Raw genomic sequence first — 18494 nt, 5'->3', positions numbered from 1 at the left:
CCCAAGTGTTAAAGTTAAACACATGAGTAACTTGAGCAGGGATGTATTTAAGCAAGGAAGGTTTCTATGGAGTAGCACCTCAAATTCTATACTGAAGAAGCTGAAGAATGGAAAGGAAGTTGCTCTAAACAGTATCTTTTTAAGTAGCAGTAACAAAAAAGCAGATTTCACTGTGTGTGACAAAGAATTTCCATCAGAATCTTTAGAGAGATAAAATAAAAGCACACATGGGGATGCTATTATCTCAGGACATTATATTCAATAAAAAAATGAAGAATGTGATTTGTGGGGTACTCTGCAGGGATTGGGGGTGGAAGCAGTTCTTCTGCAGAATACAGATCCAAAGCAAGCATGTGGTTATGAATTAGTACTAACAACATGGAGTGTTTTTATTGCTAGTTAATGCATCGCAGTCTCTTTTAAAAGTCTCATAAACAAGCCAGTTTGTTATATTCAGGCCAATACGGTAAGTGTCTCTAATGGCCTTCTTTAAGATGGTCAAAAGCTTCCTTTTTAGGGTCATAAATGGTTCCTTCTTTTCAAAGTGGTTTTAATTGCTGCCGTTATATTATTTTTGATGGTGGTTGAGTTTTTAAATAAATATTTTTCTTGTACCTTAAAAAAAATAAAAATAAACAAGCCAGTTTGATTGAAAGACTTCTACTGTTGTTAATGGGTTTGCATCGACTGCCATAATGGAATGGAAATGGATATCCTATGCTGAGGATGAAGAACTAATTTTATGTTTCTAAATCAATCAATATGCTGCTGTTTTCATCCTTTCTTCAGTATGTTAGTGTACTTACTGGAGACATTTCAAGGGGTTACCTTTTCTGTGCTATAGATGAACTGAAGTTCAGCATATTGACCCAGAAATTATTCATTACTGAATAATGAAAAATAAACATATTACCTGAAGGTTTGTGTGTTGCAGCAAAAACAACAGTGAGCCTTGTGGCACCTAAGACTAAGTTCTATCTGTTGCCACAAAAGCTTTCATCTCCATCAGATGCATGAAGTATTTTCCTAAGTTGCCGATATATATGCAGATAGTTGCAGAGGTTGGGATTCTAAACACTGAGGTCAGAGGAAAATAAAATGAAAAAGGTGCAGACAATGAAAATTACATTATTAACAAAAGTCATTCACAAAGCTATTGTAGAGATAACACAAACATTATGGGATTGATAAGTTAGTTAATGCTTACAGTGTGGGGGGGACTAAAACCCTTGATCTCAATATCCAGCCACAGGTGATAGAACTGTCCCTTCTTCCATGCAATTGATCAGAAGATACAGTTGGGTAACCTACCTGGGAAGAGTTCTTTTTGGTGCATGTAACTACCATTGCAGGTGGGACTTGCGCTCTACTTGCTTCAGGTTACAGACTCCGCTAAACCAGAAATAGTTAAGAACTTTGCTTCAGGATGAGAACAGAAATCGCGCAGTGGCGGCACGACAGCAGCAACGGGAAGCCCCATTAGCTAAAGTGGTACCTCAGGTTAAGAACAGTTTCAGGTTAAGAATGGACCTCCAGAACAAATTAAGTTCTTAACCCGAGGTACCACCGTATTAGAAAGAACTCCATGCTAGTATGTGCAGTTTAACAACAAAACAGGTTACTTTAGAAGGTGGTGGACTCATTAGAAGTTTTCAAGCAAAGGCTTGGATGACTTCCTGTCAGGGGTGTTCACAGGGAGTTGGACTAAATGAAATTTTATTATAGCTGCTATGTTATGCACTTTTCACATTATTATAAATGTCCACCTAGAAAAATATTCTCTGATATCAGCATTCAGTGTAATTTGTCTAACCTTCTGCATATTGAGGATGGTATGTCACATTCCTCTCATTTGCCTTTTAAACATGTATTAATCTCAATCACATCATTTGTGGTGGATCTTACCTCTCCCCTGGTGTAGGTAAATATTTAAGCAAAATACATTTTAAAATAAAAGCATATACCATTCATATATCTATAGATCACTTTTAATTTGTCAGTAGTTCAGGAATAAATTTTGAGATACAAAGAAGCTGATTGCTAGCCAAATCAAAACAACATATATTTGAAAGGATACAAACTTTCAAACTTTTAGTTTAGGGAGGAAAAGTGATATAGTAAATAACATTACCATTTAAACCAGGGTTAACAGGTTCTCAGATGGTTAATCAAATTCATTTGATGGTTAAATTTAAATTGTAAAGGAATTATGATCTGATCTAACAGAATTGTCTATTTCACCATCTTAAATAATTTCCCACAAATCATAAAGGATTATGTGTCCTTTATTCCCCAACATGAAACACCTTGGTTTTGAACATATCTTTCCCCAATTTGATGAGATTATGTGCAATTTGGATCATCAGTTTATCTAGTCAGATTCTATAAGCAAGGTACAGCCCCCTATGGGCACAAGAATTACACGTGACAAGATTTCCATGGGGCTCAATAGAGCTGTGTACCCCTTTGTTCTCTTGGCGCAAGTACACGGCTTCATGAAGGTTGTTGGGTCATTGTGGGGATTGTTTGGTTCCCTTATTGCTATCTAGCTCTTGCTTTCTTCCTCTGTGGAGTAAGATATTGAAGGTTCCCAAGGTGGATGCTGAGGGAGGAGGAAGGGAAATAGAGCACTGCGGAAACCTCTTTCTAATGCAGGCACAGGACTGAGCAGTGGCGTAGCGTGGGTTGTCAGCACCCGGGGCAAGGCAAGTAATTTGCTCCCCCTAACCCATGGATTTTAGCACTCGAGTGCGAGCGGGCCCCCCCCCCAGATGTTGCGTCCAGTGAGGCCAGCCCCCCCTGCACCCCCGCGCTACGCCACTGGGACTGAGTATATACATTCCAAAGAATTATCTCATTTTCCAATAGCCAGTGAAACAAAGTCATCTTGGAGAACTTGGTCTTCTTGAATATCTACTTCTCAAGGTTATTCTTGATAAGAGTATTGTAACACAAAACTAATACCACATCACATGCAGTCTCCTTAGCATCTCTCAAGGGCAGCTACTTAAGTCTTGACAAGTAAACCTCAAATGCTAAGCTTCTGTCACTGCCGTTCTCTCATTACATTTAACATTGCTTTTCTACTGCTGAGGAACCAGCAAGTGATCATGTTATACTGCAAATCATCTATGAAGATCAAATGTTCAAAAGAGCTGCTACATTTTTAACTGCCATGACAGGCTTAATTTTGAGAATATCTAAATTTCTTGCCGCCAGATTTAAAGCTTATGTTTTATGCTTCTGAAAGATACCACGTATCTTGTTAAGAAAGCAAGTAGATACATATCTTTGATAGGTTGTCTGGCTAAGCCTATGTTCAGGTTGCAAAGTTGCATAGTTCTGGATAGGCCAAGGGAGACTTCAGAGCTCCAATGAGTATTTACAGTACTGTGTTCTATAATGACTATTTATCACATGATGCCTTGCTGGATACATGTAGGGAGGGAGATATACTTTGAATTTTATTCTCTGTATTGCCCTAGAGACAGATGGTTCAAGGACTAGGAATGCCAAGAAGATCTCATTGCTGTGATCAGATAGTCACCTTCTCAACACTCACATTTTGACTTTATTAAGGTGGCAACCCAGTATGGACAGTCCTTGGCTGGGGACTCATGTCAGGAGCTTCCAGAGGTTCTGATCTGGTGTGGGTCCCATATATGGTGAGCTACCAGACTGGAGGTTGCAACTCCTATAGCTATAGCTCCTATCCACACCAGCAAGCATGGCCAGTGGTCAAGGATGGTGGGGATTGTAGTCCAAGAGCATCTGGAGAACCACCTAAGTCCTGGACTCCACCCACCTGTGCTGACCATTGAATCGTCCTGGACAGGAAAGAGGGCTTCTGGACATCATTATCTTTTTGAGCTTTGGCGTTCTCCAACATTGACCTGCCATTTGGTCTTCAGTCTTGACTTTCTCTTTGGTTCTTCCTAGCATTGTCTCTCATTTCAATAAAAGGATTGTCTGAATCGCTGAAATATTTTATTCAAATCATTGTTGAAGTTTCAAATGTTTGAGAACTCTATTTATATAAAGAATTATACAAAAGCAAAATTAATTCTGACTCACCTTCTTCTCTCCCCCCCCCAACAGAACGAAATACTTGGTGTTTACTTCATTTCATCCCAAGAATTCCTGGCCAATGCTTATGTATTGGCAGTCCTCCTTTTCTTTGCCCTTCTGTTGCAGAGAACTTTTCTCCAAGCATCGTACTATGTTGCCATTGAAACAGGAATTAACCTAAGAGGAGCAATACAGGTATTTCAGATAATCCAGAAACTTTTACCTAATGAGCTATACAATCACTTCTTAACTTTTTGAGTAAAGGAGCATGTTTCTAACAAACTCCACCAATCAAAAGAAAAAGAAAGAAAGAAAGAAAAGCTTAAACAAGCTTGGGTCAAAAAAATACATTTTTTGAAAAATAATAAACTATATGGACAGTATATGATTTGTGCATATCAATTCAATTTAAACATCATATAACCTATATCCCATAAAATCACCTTATCTCCAGGTATGCCAGGATTCTCCTGACATGCCAGGATGTTCGGCTTATTTTGCTTTGTTCTATAGTCTCCTGGTTATGTGACAATCTTTCATATCCTTGCTTTCTCCTACAGAAGCCTGCAGCTGTCTTATGGGTCCTCTGTGATTGAAAGATGACATCTGACTTAATAAACATAGCTTGTGTTCCTGTACTGTAAAAATAAAACACCATTAACACCCTATATTTCAAATAAGCAATCATTCTTTATTTGTAAGCTTAAAAGCCACTTATTCTATCACATGAAACATGTGTACACCAGCTCAAAAAGATTTAAGTGGGAAATGGTTTATAAATTCTTAAATAAAAAATTTCTCATTCTAGACTAAAATTTACAATAAGATTATGCGGCTGTCAACTTCCAACATGTCCATGGGGGAAATGACTTCAGGTCAGATCTGTAACCTGGTTGCTATAGATACAAACCAGCTGATGTGGTTTTTCTTCCTGTGCCCTAACCTTTGGGCTATGCCAGTGCAGGTAAGGAAATTAAAGTCCATATAACTTTAGTCCATGTAAATGGGGATTAATTTGGTGTTTGAGAGTTATTACAGGGAATCAGTATGTGGCACAACAGAGTACTTGTGTAGGATATAGAGACTGGGATATAGAGACTCATGATATTCAAAATATTGTTGCTGGGGAAATGCACGTCTATTTAAAAAAATAGTTGTTATTGAAAATAACCTGAGGAAAAAACAAAGCTGTGGCTCCTTGTCATCAAGTTGCAAGAGTAATAATAATAGTAATAGTAATAGTAATAGTAATAGTAACAGTAACAGTAACAGTAATAAGCCCTTGTACTGAGCTGAAGCAGAATTGCCTCTGCCTGGCTAAGGTGGCCTTCCACCAAAAGGGTGGGTGAAAGTGCCACCAGCAGGATCACCTCCAGCAGCGGCCAGCAGAAAGCCACCAAATGGGGCCTTCTAAAGGAAGAATGGGGAAGGGGTTGAGCCCGACTTGGAGCCATTGGCTCCTGAGCCAGTTTGGCTGCCATCGCATGAGAGTATTGGGTCCAGTCATGGCTCACGGATTGTCCTACCTCTGCTCTTCTTGGCCAACCACCATTGATGGCAGGACTGCAGATAAGGCAGTGGCCACAGTGTTCTGAAAAGCATCACCACTCAGTAGTTGGGGTTTGGATTGCCCTTTTAGTCTGAAAGAGGTACAATATATCCAGTGACTCAATTAAGAGTAAGCACTGTCAGACAAGACACATGCCCATTTCCAATTTGCTCCCTCAAATTCTAACTACTACTAGCATGAGCAATTTACTGTCCTGTCCTGGGGCAGAGTAGAATTTTTCCTACTACAGCCTTCCATTTCCAAGTGACCAGTATAATAAGTGCAGCTAATTGTATAATAGAAACCATGACAGCCAAATCATTCAGGACTATTTTTTCTGCCTTCCCTGATGTTGCAGTGCTTATATGTTCAGTTAGCTTTCAGGGTTCCCTGAAGGCGCATCTTTATAGACCCAGGAGACAATTTCCAGTGCACTTTTGATTGGCTTAGAGGTGTCAGGTTTCTCCCCTTCTTTGTTTGACATTTATTGTCAGGAAAACAATTCTGTGTAGAATTATTAGAGTCCTTTGCAAAATATGCATTTTTTAACATAGTAAAACAGAGTAATGTCTTTTTTTTAATTAAATAGCTTACTTTTCATTTAAAAGCACAAGATGGTTACTCACTTCCTTCAATTATCATCTGTTCTCATTAAATGCTCAAAATAATAAAACTTGCTACATTCACAGGATAATACAATTGTGGTAAAAAGGTTTCTTTGTGAATATTAGTTATTATAGAATCCTTATTAAAACCAGTTAAAGGATTTCAGACTTTATTTCAAGGGGATTCTGTAATTCATTACACGGCTTTTTCACAAGGTTATTATGCTTTGGTGATATTTAAATTGCTTACGTACTACTTTGCAGACAGCGTCTGAGCTGCCTTTTGGACAATGAATAATTTTCATCAAGTTGCTAATGGTCTTTTCATATTCAGTTATTTGAAGTACAAACAAAGGAGGAGCTTACACTTAAGCAGTGAGGCGGTGCAATGGGTGGGAAGGAATAGAGAACCCAACTGGTGAGCAGTAAACAGGAATGTAGGGAGTTCCTATATGCTTCCTAGAAGACACAAATAGGGATGGAGGTGGGGAGGCAGCTGGGTTACCACTATAATCACATAAACATGCCCAGTGTGGGCCACTTACATCAGCACATGAAATGGGCAGTCCTACTCAGTGTGCCATGTTGACTTCAACTGCGCCAACCTATATCACCCTGTTGCATCTCCCACTGATAAAAATATGGTGGCTGCCTTAACCCTTGGATGTCAATAAGTGGCAGCTGCCTATTTTTATTCATTGCCTCTGCTACCTCACCAACTTCTGCTACATTTCAACTATTAATGTCGTTCTGGCTCCTAAACGATCGAAAACCTGAAGTGAGTGTTCTAGTGTTCTAGAGTGTTCTAGATCTTCCTGCAGCCAATCTGAAGCTGAGCTTTGGTTTCCGAATGTTTCAGATGTCGAACGGACTTCCAGAACGGATTCCGTTCAACTTCCAAGGTACAACTGTACATGTATATGGACATACAATAGGACAGGTGTCAACTGGGACAGTTAAAATCTGACCTTCTTGTGGTTTTTGAGACCATGCAATCTAAAAATGCTTTTGTCTTCGGTGAATACAGTCAGGCCATTTGTCCAGCTAGCTCAGTATTGTCTACCCTGACTGGCAGATGCTCTCCAGAGTTTGAGACAGATGCTTCTCCTAGTCCCACCTGGAGATGCTGGGGACTGCATCTGGAATGTTCGGCATACAAGGCAGATGCTCTACCGCTGAGCCAGACTACATGCTCTTAAGCATGCTTTCAAACAAATGTTTGCCACTTTTGTTTTGAAGGGAAGGTGGCTGTGCAGGGAGGAATAGTTTAGCTTCCCACTCACTATTCAGAAGCAAGCCGGATCTCTCAGCCTCAGGGTTCCGTTTGAGTGATAGATTGTTTTTGTTTCTCCTATCCTAATGGGCGGCTGAATGAATGAAATCAGGAGATGCTGCCTGCTGCTACTACTGATATCTAGAGCAAATTTTAGATTTTAAAATCAGTATCATTTGCTGCATGGAATTTCAAACTCTTTTCCTAAACATTTCCACAACCTATAAAATCTTGTAGACTGAGTGAATCATTTTGATTTTTAATGGTAGTTCACCCCCGAAAGTGCTATTTGTAGTAATGTCTCAATGAAGATTCGGAGTTTATGAGACTTTTGAGTCAGATTTGGGACTAATGGATTGCTAAAATTCTATCCCTTAATACAGATTACCTAATAGCATCCAACTCCTGGTCATTCTTTACTTTGTATTGGTTGGGAAATGTAGTGTTCCTTCTTTTTTTCTTTTTTTTGTTATCCCAGATTATTGTAGGAGTCATTCTACTCTACTACCTGCTTGGAATCAGTGCCCTAATTGGAGCTGCAGTGATCATAGTGCTTGCACCTGTTCAGTACTTTGTAGCCACAAAACTTTCACAAGCTCAAAGAAGCACATTGGTAAGTCTTTTCAGGCATGTCCTTTTAGGTTATGGGTATATATCCATGCAGGTACACTATTGTAGGAACAATATGCTTTGTGCAATATCAACACAGAAAATTCTGCTTCAAGGTAAGTTCCGTCAACATTATTCCAGTCATCTTGTAAACTTATGCTGAAAGGCAGCATAAAAATCTTTGAAATTAAATACACATAAATACTTCCATGTGCAAGGATAACCTCCCATCCAGAGATATCAAAGTGAAACTGAAGAGCAAGTAATGGGTTTTACTGGAAAGCAGAACACGCAAGTTCTATATTGTGTATAGCATGCAAGAACATCTGTAGTCGATTTGTATTAGCATAGCGTGTATCCTTAGATAACACAGTGTTGGGATACTGCCAGGGAGATAAAGTCCATCTTGGCCCCCAAGCTCGGTGCCGGACGATCCATCGACCTCCCGTAGTCAGGCAATATCAGCAATTCAGCGACACTAAGCCTCAGGCTTAGTGCACACTATATCAGCAGAATTCACACAGCAGGAAGTTGCACAAGCAGAGAGCAGAACATGCATATTTACAGTTTATTAGGCATTGGTCAGAACAAAGAAATCATGACCGTCTCCTCCGACTGCTCAGGCAAAACAGCCAAAAACGAAACGAACTTACAACATAAACGTCCTGTGAGACAGGAACTTACGCAGGCTGTTATACAAACATCCTGCTCCCTTTTAAGGTGGAACGGAAATATCCTAACATCCTCCCCCTTTCCGTGTAACCTGTAGTACCTGTGGTTCAACCCAATTGCAACCTTTGTGCGTAAACCTTCAGTTGTTCTCTGTTAACAACCTTAGACAACAGATCAGCAGGAATTTCATTTCCTGGCATGTAGGACACCTGAATGAGTCCTTTCTGAATACACTCTCTTGCACGATGTAGCTTAATCTGCAAGTACTTGGTCCTTTGCTTGCAACTCTCTGAGTTCAGCAAAGCCAAACAAGATCTATTGTCTTGATACACATGTATAGGACATTTCACAGAAACCCCAATGTCCTTAAACAGTTGCATCAACCATTCACAATCCATGAGTGAAAATGACAGAGCATTGAGTTCTGCTTCACAGGAACTTAGGCTAACTGTTGTCTGCTTTTTGCACAACCAGTCAAACAGGCAGTGGTTGTACATGTAGCATACTCCAGAAGTGCTTGTACCATCCGTGGTGTCACTTCCAAAACTTGCATCTGCAAAGATTTCAAGACCTCCAGTCTTCTGACTGGTGAACCTCAGCCTGTAGTGCATAGTCCCTTTCAAATACCGGGCTATGCGCTTCAGAGCTTTCCAATCCTGAACAGTAGGATTGTTAGCATGTCTGCTAAGCAGGTTAGTGCTTACAGCAATGTCAGGTCTCGAACATCTAGCAATGAAATTCAACTTGCCTAGAATGCATCTGTACAGCGTTGTGTCAGAAAATGCTTCAACAGTACTGTCTACCTGGTAACCTGTCACCATCGGTGTGTCTGCTGGGTTTGCATCAACCAAATTCAACCTGGTTAATACATCAGCAATTTTCTGTGTTTGGTGTACCAGAAAATTACCTGCTTGGTCTCTCTCCACCTGCAGAGAAAGATAGTTGGATACCTCACCAAGATCCTTCATGTCAAAGTGCTCCTTCAGCTGAGCTAGGGTGCTTTGGTAAAAAGCCTGATTCTTCCAAAACATCAGAAGATCATCAACAAAACATAAACAATACAGTTTGTTTTGCCCCTCCTCCTTGACAAACACACATGGATCAGCTTTGCCCTGGTGAAAACCTAGAGAAAGCAACGTTTCAGTGAGTTTTGTGTTCCAACACCTGGCACTCTGCTTGAGACCATATAAGGATTTCCGCAGTTTACAGACCATTCCCTTCTGTATCTGCATCCCGTCAGGTGGAAGCATGTACAGCTGCTCGTTCAAAATCCCGTACAAAAAAGCTGTATTAATGTCATGATGGGAAACATGCAGTTTCTCCTCCGCAGCAATCTTGAGCATCAGCCGAATGCTCTCATATTTGACCGTGGGTGAGTAGGTCTCGTGGTAATCCTGCCCTGGTACCTGTGAAAAACCTCTGGCAACCAATCTGGCTTTGTGTCTGACAACCTTGCCATTCTGGTCTGTCTTGGCCTTGAAGACCCATTTGCTGCCAACCAGTCTCATTCCTGGGACTACCGGTACCAGTTCCCAAGTCTGGTTCCTGTTCAAGGAATCAACTTCAGCCTTCATGGCATTAAGCCAAGGCTCAGCATCTTTAGAGGTTAACTCCTGGACCTCTTTGAAGCTTGAAGGTTCCCACACCTTCTCTGAGCTACTAAGAACAGCAGTTGCCATCTTAGCAAACTCATCAGCAAATCTCTTTGGAGGTTTGCCTTTGGTCGCCCTTTCAGACCTGCGAACCAGACGCAAGTCTTCTGGACTCATCTCCTCCTTCTTAGGAGAATAGTGACCAATGGTGAACAGTGGTTCTTCCAGTTCATTGTCAGACTCATCAGATGGTCTGACTGAGGCCTTTGCGCTCTTGTAGTCTGCTGTGTCATCACTGTCACTGACAGCAGCAGCAGCGCCGCCCACTGAACTGGAATCCGAACTCTGATCATCATCATCATCATCATCATCCTCAGTTTCCTCAGCTTTCTCAGCATGATCTGCTTTCTTCACATCACCTTCTTCTTCCTCTGGGTAACTCTGGAAAATTCCCACATTTTCCCCCCACTTAGGATTGTACTCAACACTCCTTGTGAACTTTATGGATTTAGAGTTAGTCATCCATACTCTGTATGCACCTTTTTCGTACCCCATGAACAAACCATGTGCCCCACGCTTCCCAAGCTTGTTGCTTTGTGGGGTGTGCACCCACATGTCAGAACCAAAGATTCTCATGTGTTTGACATTAGGTTGCTTACCAAACATTTTCTCATAGGGAGTGCAGCCAATAGGTGATGACAGTCTCCTGTTAAAAGAATAAACAAAATTCGCCAGAGCCTCCCCCCAAAACTTCTCAGGGAGATTGGCATCATGCAACAAGGTTTTTATGCCTTGCAGCAACGTTTGATTTGCTCTCTCCGCAAGCCCATTCATCCATGGCGATCTAGGCGTTGACAAGTCATGCTGGAGTCCCTTCTCAGTCAGGAAAGCTTCAAACTGCTGAGAAGTGAATTCCCCGCCTCGATCAGTAAACAGACAACCAATACGTTTACCGTGAGCATTCTCCAACCAAGCACAGAATGCCTTGAACTTAGGAAATGCTTGCGATTTCTGCTCGAGCATAAACACATGAATGTACCTGGAAAAAGAATCAATTAGAACCATGAAGTACCTTGCTCCTCCCAAAGAGGGCGCTAGAGGGCCTACCAGGTCTGCATGAACTAGCTGGTAGGGTTTGGAAGCCTGCCTGCTAGACTCCTTGCCTTTTGGAGCAACCTTCACCTTGTTCTCTGCACAAGATACACATTTCATGTGATATTTACAAGGTTTGATGTCCAAACCTTCAACCAACTCAGGCATCTTGGCTAGCGCTTGCCAAGAGAGGTGACAAAATCTGCGATGTGCATCGTGAATGCAACCTGCATGAAGAACCTTGTTAGTTTGTGCAACACAACAAGTATCAGCATTAGACATAGCAACACCATTGTCATCATAAGTTAGACAGAACAAACCATCCATCAACTTTGCATGCCACATGTCCTCTTTGCCTTTTCTGATGACACAGATAGTCTTCTTGAAGGATACCTCAAAACCACGCCCAGTCAGCTGTGGTACACTTATCAAATTGTCCACAGCTCCTGGAACAAAAAGAACATTACTAATGGTAGTATGCAAACTTTCAAGCTTCACAGTCCCAACTCCTGTAGCTTGCAAAGTCCTTCCATCAGCCAGCTGGACCTCTCCATCTTGAGGTGTGAAGGAGATGAACAGATGGCGGTCTTTGGTGAGATGGCGCGTGGCCGCAGAGTCAACAATAAACCTGGCCTTCCCCTTCGAAGCAGATTTGCTGGCAAACAAAACCTTGTTTTCCACCAGCGTGGGCTTTTGCAGCTTGCCTTTAGCCTTTGGTGAAGCTGTGCCAGCAAACATAGCCGTGTTTTCCACTGGCGAGGGCTTTTGCAACTTGCCCCCCTGCTCCTGGCCACCTGCAAGCATCTTGCTCTGTTTACGTCTGGTCTTCCGGCCTCTGCAAAGGCTCTGACCTTGGTTCCCATGGGAAACAGAGCTCTCAGCTGCCGACTCCTTGGCTCCCTCTGGAGGCTGGAATGCTGCCTGGGATGACATCACAGTCAGCTCCCCCTGCAGCTTGCAACCGGTGCCCTCGGCATCTCTGCATTCACTAGCATTCTGGGAAACAGCCAGGACCTCCGATGCATTCAAACACTGGGCTGGGATTATTGGCTGGTGGGCCTTTTTCAAAGCATCCCACATGTCACGTGCCGTGAGATTTCCAGCAAGCGTCTTTATTTCCTCCAGAGAGACGGATAAGACAATGATATCCACGGCCTTCGAATCCTGGGCCTGCCATTTCTCTGTCCGAGGAACTGGAGTGGCCTCAAATACAGTATGCCAGACTCCAAACTGACGCAGCAAACTCTCACACCATTTAGCCCAGGTCTCATAATTGTCCCGATTTAATTTTGGGCACTCAGCAGCTTCAGAGGCTTGGAAAAACTCCATTCCAGCTTTTTACTTTAGCCGTGAGCCTTTATGCGTTCTAAGACTTCTTATCTCGGCAGCCCATAAATCACGATGCCTCTGGCTCGGCTCCCAGGCCAATTAATTGTGCCGGACATCAAAGACTTCTTCCGCGGCAGAAAAGCCTCTGCTTTCACTTTCCCAGCACATACCTCAGCAGTCTGTCGCAGTCTTACTCTCCTGCAAGTGCCGTGAATCTGGGCCCGAAACCTGTTGTTGGGATACTGCCAGGGAGATAAAGTCCATCTTGGCCCCCAAGCTCGGTGCCGGACGATCCATCGACCTCCCGTAGTCAGGCAATATCAGCAATTCAGCGACACTAAGCCTCAGGCTTAGTGCACACTATATCAGCAGAATTCACACAGCAGGAAGTTGCACAAGCAGAGAGCAGAACATGCATATTTACAGTTTATTAGGCATTGGTCAGAACAAAGAAATCATGACCGTCTCCTCCGACTGCTCAGGCAAAACAGCCAAAAACGAAACGAACTTACAACATAAACATCCTGTGAGACAGGAACTTACGCAGGCTGTTATACAAACATCCTGCTCCCTTTTAAGGTGGAACGGAAATATCCTAACACACAGTATGCTGCAGTGTTGCAATAATCCTCCTTAAATTAATGTTTGTGTCAATGGTTCAGGAATATTCCAATGAGAGGCTTAAGAAAACAAATGAAATGCTTCGAGGCATAAAACTCCTTAAGCTCTACGCCTGGGAACACATATTTCACAGCAGTGTGGAGGAAACCCGGCAAAAAGAAATGACTAGCCTCAGAGCTTTTGCTCTCTATACCTCCATATCAAGTAAGTATATTGCTTGACTTTGTCCCAGGATCAGTTTTTATCTCAGCATAACTATGAGTGTACTTGCCATTTTAAAGGTGCTGCAGGTTTGAGAGTCTATTGCCAGTTCTAATATACCAGCAGAACTGCCAGTAGCACAAATACATTTTATTGTGTTTGGAAAAGGTTTATGCAATCCATTTAAGTATTGAACCTCCTGGCAACTGAATGCAGGAACTAGAGTTTGGGTTTATCTATACTTACCCTTCCTCCACTCTCTCCAGGCACAGTTCCTGAATTAAAGGTCCGTGTCCAAGCACCATATATATACCCTAGCCTCTGACTTTCCTATGCCTTTTGCAATATAGTTAATACTTTCTGAGCAGTTGAGGTCAAAGAAGGAAAAAAATCCATGTAGCTGACTCCCATGAGAAAAGGATAGTTGGTAAAGGTTCCTGGAATGTACTGCCCTTACATGTCTCTGCTTTTTGAAAAGCATTGCTTTAAGTTTCAAGATATTGAAGTAGTACAAGTGTCATAAATTTATGACACTAAATCTTGATTCAAAATACTAATGGGGTTATTATTTTGTGGGATTGTTTTTAATGAAGGCAGTATAGAAATGTTTGTAAGATATAACATGGGACCATCATGAAAAATTAAAGATTTCACATATTGTATTATTTCTACCTCATTCTTTAAATGTCACAATTATGTGTCTGGACTCAGCTACATTAGTTTTTTAAAAAGCATTTTAAATGTGTTATAACACTGTGACACCAGATGGTGCTGTAGACTTCTGTCTTTCGCCAACGTGATTTCCCATTATGAGGTTTTCAACGCATTTTCCTGAAACCTTTTTTTGGATGTGTCTAGATCCAGCCTCTGTGCCTTAGAACATGGGTGTATCTGAGACAGAAATGGTTGCCACAAATAGTATAGAGCTGCTCACTATGGCCTTGACGATTAAAGTCCTTTTCAGTTGCTAGGGCTCATCCAGACTTCCTTTTGTGCTGCGTTTCTAGGCACATGCCCAGGCTTTAAAGCTCCAGGGTTTGGTTTGGTTTGGTTGTCCTAGTCCTTTCCCCAGGAAAACCCATGTTTTAATGCTGAATCAGAGCAAAGGGCAATCCCGTTTTCTATGGGTTTCCATTGGCTCCAATTCAGTGGTAAAATGCCAGTTGTCCGGGGAAACTGCCAGGACAAAACAAAAAACTGCTTGGACACAGAATTTTAAAGCTCAGACATGTGCCTAGAAAGTCTGGTGCAAAAGGAGGTCTGGATGAGCCCCCAGTGAATATGTTTGGCTGTGAACAGAAGCACAGCAGTAGGCCATGCTCTTTGACATATGCATCTTCCTTTTAAGGTAGGAACAGAGGCCACCCTCATGCAAACTGTATGTGCATATGGTTCTCGCCGTGTTTGGGGCCTGATCACAGCCTTAAGTTATGAACAAAAATTATACAGTGGTACCTTGGTTTCCGAACGGCTTAGTTGTCAAACAAATCGGCTTCCGAACACCGCAAACCCAGAAGTAAATGTTCTGGTCCGCAAGCATTTTTCGGAAGTTGAACATCTGGCGCGGTTTCCACAGTTTCTGCTTGAGTGCAGGAAGCTCCTGCAGCCAATCAGAAGACGCACCTTGGTATTCAAATGGTTTTGGGAGTCGAACGGATTAAGTTCGAGAACCAAGGTACCGCTGTACTCATATGGCAGGTCTGAGCCTGAAGTCACTGGCCTCATTATTTTTGAGCTATAAGCACATTTCCTTCAGCCTTAGTCCAGCAGCATCTCACTTAGGTGGAATCTACACACATATAAAAACCATTATGAGAGTGCTTTTTTAAAAAGTGGTTTTAAAAACACATTGAATTTTCCATAAGGCTCACCATTGCCATCTAGTGTCACATTGTATATTGCACACTTAAAATGTTTTAGTTGCAGCTTTAGTTTAGTCGGTATCTGAAGAAGTGTGCATGCACACGAAAGCTCATACCAAGAACAAACTTAGTTTGTCTCTAAGGTGCTACTGGACAATGTTTTAATTTTTTAAACTATATTTTTAGTTGCAGGTGTATAGCTGAGTCACTAGTCAGTGTCACTTGCTTATTTAAATCAGGACTGTCACTGAAGGAAAAACTGCTTTTATACTAGTTCAGAATTTGATACTGTAAGGGAGACAGAAATAGTTGTTTTCCCCCACTTAAAAAGGTATAAATAGAATGATAGACATAAATTGTGTTTCATTTACAATCCATAATTTATAGTTGTTTTGCATTTGTGTTTTGCATTTGCCAGTGAAACCAAGTCTGAAAGAATCTCAAGTTCTTAAAGAAATAATGTGAAAACGAGGAGACAAACATTTAATAGTACAGTAATTGATTTGCATTTCCTGGCAAGCCTCTGAGGGCCAATTTAAATGCCTGCGGCTGGTGGCTGAAACGCTCTTCCCTGATGCAATATTTAAATGTCTGCCCACATATGCCTGTCCTGAAAAGTATATGCATGCCAGGAAGAGCTTCCTTTGGAACCATGCTACCATGTAAATACACACCCAACAAGAATTTGGACCAGTTCACACAAGGGCACATAAAGTTTACTCTTACCACATAGATTGCCCCAAACCATACACAATAAATAATGTTTAAATGACAGTACAAATTAAGCAATTATTCAGAGCCCCCACCCCTACCATCCACATGGGCATGTGGTGCCAGCTTTCAATATGAGTGCTTGGCAGCTCTGAACTGATGGCAAGCTGATCTGACAGGCTGACACCATGCTCTGATTTATGTGCAGTTAGTCCTATATGCATGTCTATTCAGATGTTCAATGGGCTTATTTCCAAGTAAGTGTGAACAGTGATGTGGAAACTCCAATTTTATGGATGGTGATCATGTAAAATAATATATAATCAAATCAAAGGACATTGAGATTCATGTTTATATTATTATTGAAGACTGAAGGATTGTATTGCTGGCAGTTGTATTGCACAATCTGCAGCTAATTTCACTCAATTTTGAAACATTTCCTGTTTATATTTAGCTGCTGCAACAAGATTACAGAATGAACCAAGAAGTCAAACAAAACGCCAGAAATGCATTCTGTTGTTGAGATACATTGAGTAATTAGACGTGGTTGCAGCTTGCTCAAATTAGTAAGAAGTTTGGGCAATGCTTATGAAGGAATAGTTAGTCACACTACAGGAGATAATTTTTGTTAATGACAAATTTAAAAGTGAACCCAAGGCAAAATAGCATTTGTTCCATTCCCCAGCCATCTGGGGATAATAACCTCTAAACGCTACAGTGATTTGACTAGGCACAGTGGGAAAGCTATTGTGTTCTGGGTACACAGAAGGTCAGGTTAATGTTTCCAGGAAATGACTACTTTTTATTTTATTGCCATTATTCATTTGTATTATTACATGCCACCCCCAATCTCTGCTGAGTGGTAGCAAAATTTCAGGAGGTACCAGGCACTCACCCTGCGTTGAGTTTCCATTGTGGAATCAAGGCACTGTGGAGCTAATGTCTGGTTTAGTTTACACATATTTACAGTCACTTCAGTGCTGTTAACAGGGTGGTTTGACTTCATCCCCAGAGGTGCACTCCATTGTCTCTTGAGGCAGATGGATGCCAGCAAAAACACCTGGAGCCTTCAGTGGACGGGGTGCAGAGCACTACATCCCAGGAGTGTCCCTCATTGCTTCTCTCTTAGCTTCAGTGAGCTTGGATCCAAAGTAATGGCCCCCAGCCTCCTCCCTATTTCCTTCTTGTTCCCATAACACCTTGCCAAAAAAAACCCATCTGTGTAAAGAAGGCCATATTTCATGATGAAGTGAACATACGTGAGGGCCGACCAAAGTTTTTGAGCTTTTTTTAGGATTGAAGTTGCTGAGCTTTTTTTAGGATTTTACCCCCGGATTAAATCAACCAGCAGACCGGATTAGGCCCCCAGACAACTTTTTCTGTGTGGCATCACACCCACATTGCCCTGGCAACCTCCTTGTTTACCTGCAGGGTCTTTTGTCTTGTAGATGGATTAATGACAGGACCATCATCTCCCTTTGTCCCTCTGTCTGACAGAAAAACAAGCTCAGCTTTTCAGATCTGATTAAACCCAAGCATCCAAGAATCTAGGAGGGAGGAACCTGGTACCCAGGGATCTGGGGGATCCCCCACTAACACAAAATACTATACAGTGGTACCTTGGGTTGAGTACTTAATTCGTTCTGGAGGTCCATTCTTAACCTGAAACTGTTCTTAACCTGAAGCACCACTTTAGCTAATGGGGCCTCCTGCTGCCGCTGCGTCGCCAGAGCATGATTTCTGTTCTCATCCTGAAGCAAAGTTCTTAACCCGAGGTACTATTTCTGGGTTAGCGGAGTCTGTAACCTGAAGCGTATGTAACCTGAAGTGTATGTAACCCGAGGTACCATTGTAATGACAGTTCCAGTATATCCTAACTAAAAGGGCATCATCCAAACAAGACAGGATGAAACCTAGGCAGATAAAAAGAAAAAGAAAACCAGAAAGAACTGTTATAGATACAAAAGTGAAATGCATGTAGAGATGTATGAAGCCTAAGTATATTGAAAGAATCGGTAAAATATATTTGTTTTACTTGCAGTTTTCATGAATGCAGCAATACCTATTGCAGCTGTTCTTATAGTAAGTATTTTACTGTTAAAAATTTAGATATATTTTAACATTTAGAGAAGAGTGTAGCTACAAAGCCCTCTGTCGGTTACAAATGCATTATTCCTTCTCTAGTTCATTTTAAATTACACTCCACAAATAAAATATTAACTTTATGTACTGCTATCTTGTCCTTCAACAGATGCATTTGAAAACTGAAATAGATATGACACAAAATGATGTTCAATTATGTGTATGCAG

The 18494-nt window shown here is 41.5% G+C and overlaps 1 protein-coding gene across 6 annotated transcripts in view; it reads left to right on the top strand.

Annotated features, from left to right (window-relative positions):
* Nucleotides 1-18494, top strand: part of ABCC8 (ATP binding cassette subfamily C member 8) — a 71220-nt gene that overhangs the window by 9482 nt on the left and 43244 nt on the right. For 5 of the 6 annotated variants that reach the window (XM_053392789.1, XM_053392771.1, XM_053392780.1 and 2 more), the window contains exons 7-11: nt 4099-4263; nt 4877-5032; nt 7974-8108; nt 13452-13614; nt 18226-18266. In XM_053392789.1, the coding sequence (XP_053248764.1) occupies nt 4099-4263; nt 4877-5032; nt 7974-8108; nt 13452-13614; nt 18226-18266 (660 nt within the window). The remainder of the gene's footprint in view (nt 1-4098; nt 4264-4876; nt 5033-7973; nt 8109-13451; nt 13615-18225; nt 18267-18494) is intronic. The other variant, XM_053392797.1, reaches the window with a different exon arrangement.

Source organism: Podarcis raffonei, chromosome 1 (genome assembly GCF_027172205.1).
Source record: "Podarcis raffonei isolate rPodRaf1 chromosome 1, rPodRaf1.pri, whole genome shotgun sequence".
Classification (NCBI taxonomy): Eukaryota; Metazoa; Chordata; class Lepidosauria; order Squamata; family Lacertidae; genus Podarcis; species Podarcis raffonei.
The sequence above is the reverse complement of the archived record's forward strand: the minus strand, read 5'-3'. Positions and strand labels throughout refer to the sequence as shown.